This window comes from Octopus bimaculoides, chromosome 22 (genome assembly GCF_001194135.2).
Source record: "Octopus bimaculoides isolate UCB-OBI-ISO-001 chromosome 22, ASM119413v2, whole genome shotgun sequence".
NCBI lineage: Eukaryota > Metazoa > Mollusca > Cephalopoda > Octopoda > Octopodidae > Octopus > Octopus bimaculoides.
This window is the reverse complement of record NC_069002.1, coordinates 5,107,090-5,111,694: the sequence shown is the minus strand read 5'-3', so window position 1 is coordinate 5,111,694 and position 4,605 is coordinate 5,107,090. Positions and strand designations below refer to the sequence as shown.

Here is a 4,605-nt window from a genome sequence, read left to right as displayed (position 1 = left end):
ACAGACATTGACGAATGTCCAGTTTGGGTTTGATTGCAACTCAGAAATTATAATGGGAATAAACCAAACCGAAATAAATTGGAGCCAAAAAGAGAGATACGTAAAATTTTACGAAAACCAAGAATATAAAAGCTTATCTCCATTTTGAAAACTTCGAAAGATTTTGAAAGCTGAGGTTGTGATTGATCAAGATTTTGAATGGATAATAATAATGAAAGTAGAAAAAATTTACGATCGTCGAATTAATGTCATAAAAAAATATCGGTATATATTTTCTGTTTGGCGAGTTTTATATTCGTAGAATATTAAAAAAAAAAAAAAGAAAATATGAGGAAAAAAGCTATCTAAACTATATATTTATCAGTTATTATGAAAATGTTGTAAATCTCACTTATGTGAACGTTTGTTTGACCAGTGGATTCTACACTTTGACTGAAAGAAACTGGGTTAAAAGAAGAATTTTTGTTTTAAATTTATTCTTCCTTGACGAGGTCAGAATAAGACCGAAATGATTGTCCGATGTTGTATCCTGCTCCAGCTAGGAAATGTAAACACTATTTGTCATCGACTAATATCGTTTATTCTTCAGTATATGAGTATTGCTAATTAGCTTTTTAATGTTCCATGTCTTAAAATTATCGACTCTAACTTTCTTAAAAGACAAATGTCATTGTGGAACCAAATTCACTTTAGAACTTCATGGATAAATATTAAGATTGCAATGACTGCTAGAAAATCATCAACGTATCCTTCAAGAATCCTTTCCTTCAACTCTTTTTGCAATCTTTCTGGTCCCCTTCTGCTTTTTCAACAATTCCTATATAATTGTTTCCTTTACGTTGTCATGCAAGTGGAGACCAAGTGAAATATTAATGTTTTTGTGTTTAAGCGAAACGGCTGGGTTTGACTCACAATGGACACCAAGTTGGAATGTCTAACAGCTGATGACCTCTGGGCAGACACCAGGACGGTGAAATTTGGCCTGTTGCTTATTATCCTACTCTCTGTAAATTTCCTGGTCATAGCTGGGAACGTTCTGGTCGTGGTAACTGTTGCTAAGTGCAAGAAACTTCGCAGTGTTACAAATTTGTTTATTGTATCGCTGGCGTTCGCTGATCTTTTTCTTGGAATAGCAATCCTACCATTCGCTATAGTACTGGAATTGGTACATGTGTGGATATTTGGCAGTACCTGGTGTAGTATTTGGCTTGCTATTGACGTATGGTTGTCCACAGCTTCAATTCTAAACTTGATGGCTATCAGTCTTGACCGATATATTGCTGTCATGCACCCCATTCGCTATCCTAGTCTCATGTCACGAAAGCGAGCCAAGATACTTATCGCTGGAGTCTGGGCGTTGGCTTTTATCGTCTGTATGCCCCCATTGATCAACTGGGGAGCAAATAATGTAAGTACTTCCAAAACGATTAACCGAAACTATTCAATAGACGTTCTAAACAACATTTATCAACAAAATAATAGCCAGCATTTTGCTATGCTACCCGATAACTACGACTATGAGGGCAGTGGCGGTGTTGAAACAGATCATATTAACGCTAACTGTACTGATTTATCGTATCTTTCTTGTGTGTTAACAACTTCGAAAGGTTATCGAATCTATTCTTCGATTGGTTCATTCTATTTGCCAATGTGCGTCATGGCGTTTTTCTATATAAGAATCTATAAAACAGCCGTCGAAACAGCCGCTGCCCTGCGGAAAGGAACATTAACCACGAAAACTGAAGGTGAAAACGCGACAAATAACATGTCGATTACGCTACGTATTCATCGTGGCCGCGGCTATAACAACACGGCAAACTGGAAAGATAAGAAAAGAAAAGAAACTAATAAAGATATTCACTGCGATGATGATAACAACCCTCAGGCGAAAAAACACAAGCAAAACACGCAACAACCCACATCGCATAGAAAAACAAAAATCAAGAAGAAACTGGCCTCTGAAAAGACTTGTTCCAAAGGATATGTTCATACTTTTAAGAAATTCCAGAGCCCAAAATTTCCGTTGATGTCACCAATTAACGTAAACATGAGCAGTTCATTAACACAAGTCTGCAAGAATCCTTCAGTGGATACAGCGTCGATTTCCAGCGGAAGTGACATAATTGAAATGAACCAAACCGCTTACGAACTCAACGAACAAAGCAACAACTCAGAAGAAAAACAAAGACTCGGGTTATTGACGCCCGGTGATCAAAACCGGAGACGATCGGCGGGTTTCAATTTCAAAGTAGTCCGTAAACATGCTAAAACCAATCGAAGTAAGTTCAAACGAGAGACTAAAGCTGCCAAGACATTAGCTATTATCGTTGGCGCATTTATATTGTGCTGGCTTCCGTTTTTTACAATGTATTTAATCGAGGCGTTCTGTATAGACTGCATACCGCCGCTTATGTTCTCAATTTTTATTTGGTTGGGTTATTGTAACTCTGCCGTAAATCCTTGTATCTACGCCATGTTTTCACGTGACTTCCGGTACGCATTTAAAATGTTGCTGACGTGTAGGAAGTACACGTTTCAAAATGCTAAAGAAACTACCAGTCATATTCAGCGAAGTACACAAATTCATTCGGTTCTCAGAGAGAGTGATAGCCTCTCGGAATTTTAAGGTTGGCTATTTCACTCCCTCTTTCTCTCTCTTTCTCTTTCTCTTTCTCCCTCTCTCTCTCTCTCTCTCTCTCTCTCTCTCTCTCTCTCTCTCTCTCTCTCTCTCTCTCTCTCTCTCTCTCTCTCTCTCTCTCTTTCTCTCTCTCTCTCTCTCGATCACTCTCGATCACTTTCTCCCTCACGTTTTGCATACCTGCTAAAAAAAATTACTTTTCACGACCCAAATGTCATTTTGTTCGATTATCCTTCATGTACATACATGAGAGACACAGCGAGTGTATATACCTATGAGTAGCAATCACATCAGCCATTGGTTGTACTCTTTACGCTGGTTAAAAATCTACCCTTAATTTCGCCCCACAACTTCAAACTTTGGACACAAGATCACCGATGTTTTTTCACCCAGTTCATCATTCCGCCATTTTGTATTTCTTCCTTTGTTATGCTGATTCGTTTGCGGTCAGCCATGTATATGAATATCTATACGTTATCAAAAGTGAACATATTTCAATGTGATTACCGTTTGTTTGTTTATACGTACATATATATATATATATATACATACATACATACATACATACATACATATATATATATATATATATATATGTATATATATATATATGTGTGTGTGTGTGTGTGCTCTCACACACATATATATATTTGTATATTTATATATTTGTTTAACTAAATATTTTCATTTTCCCAGTCACGAATTATGGTTCTTAAATGCAAAGGAAACGAGACGAGATTGAACGGCCAGTGTGCAGCAATCAGACAATATATTAATAATGTGTTCTTGTTATTCTAAAGTGATAATAAATTTTGGAAAAAATAAGGTGTCAGATTCTAAATAAATAACACATCAAAACACTCATATACACATACACATATCTACAAGCACACGCACCTATTTATATATATACATAATATATACGCATATATATGCGTATATATATTATATACCCGTATAAGATATATGCATATAATATAAGCGCATACGTATGCATATATATATTTGTATGCTTGTGCGTGTGTGTGTAGATAAAAATGTATACATATACACACATATAATTTATATATACATATATATATATATGTGCATGTGTGTATGCATGTATATATTTATACGCGAGAAGGTACAAAGAAAACTACCAAATAAAAAGTGAAACAGAACAATTTTTTTTATTTTTCCTTGGATTTCTATTTTTCAGGACATTCGGCTTTTCCGAATCTTTTGAATAGGGACTCTTCAACCCGAAATATAGAAATACATAGTAAAATTTCAACTTTGTCCTATTTTCTTTTAATTTTCTAGTATATTTTGTTCCTTCTCACATTCTTCCAGCTTTACACAACTACATTCTTTAAATATATATATATATAAACATACATACATATATATATATATACATAGATGCATATAAACCTGCATACGCTTATACTTTGTTAGGTGTGTATATGCATGTGTACACGCAGAGTGATGCTCACACATATATGCATAGAGCTCTAAAAAATAAATTGATGTATCGATGTATATACTGATAGGAAAGTATATAAATATGCTTACAAATGTGTGTGCCACACATTTACATATATATACATATATGTATCTATCTATATATATATATATATGTATATATATATGTGTGTGGGTGTGTGTATTTATATTTATATAAGTATGCATGCATGTATATGTATGTATATATATAAGTGTATGCATGTATATCTATGTATGTGTGTATGTGTGCGAGTGCGTGTGTGTGCGTGCGTGTGTGTGTGCGTGCGTGTGTGTGTGCGTGCGTGTGTGTGTGTGTGCATACATATGCACTTATGCAACGAAATAAATATAATTATTCCGAAATTTGTGTTGTTCTTATTAACAATTAGAAGGGTAAACATTACGTGATGAGGAATTCTTATATTCAATCAACTACATTTGCTGTGTCTGTACGCATTTATGTATATACATATACACTT

General features: G+C 34.9%; 1 protein-coding gene across 1 annotated transcript; it reads left to right on the top strand.

The window, feature by feature from the left end:
• The first annotated feature begins 6 nt into the window (after positions 1–6).
• On the top strand, positions 7–3,198 carry LOC106870961 (octopamine receptor Oamb). Its single transcript, XM_014917207.2, has one exon. The coding sequence runs from the start codon at positions 914–916 to the stop codon at positions 2,624–2,626; it is 1,713 nt and encodes a 570-aa protein (XP_014772693.1). The 5' UTR covers positions 7–913; the 3' UTR covers positions 2,627–3,198.
• The last annotated feature ends 1,407 nt before the right edge of the window (positions 3,199–4,605 follow it).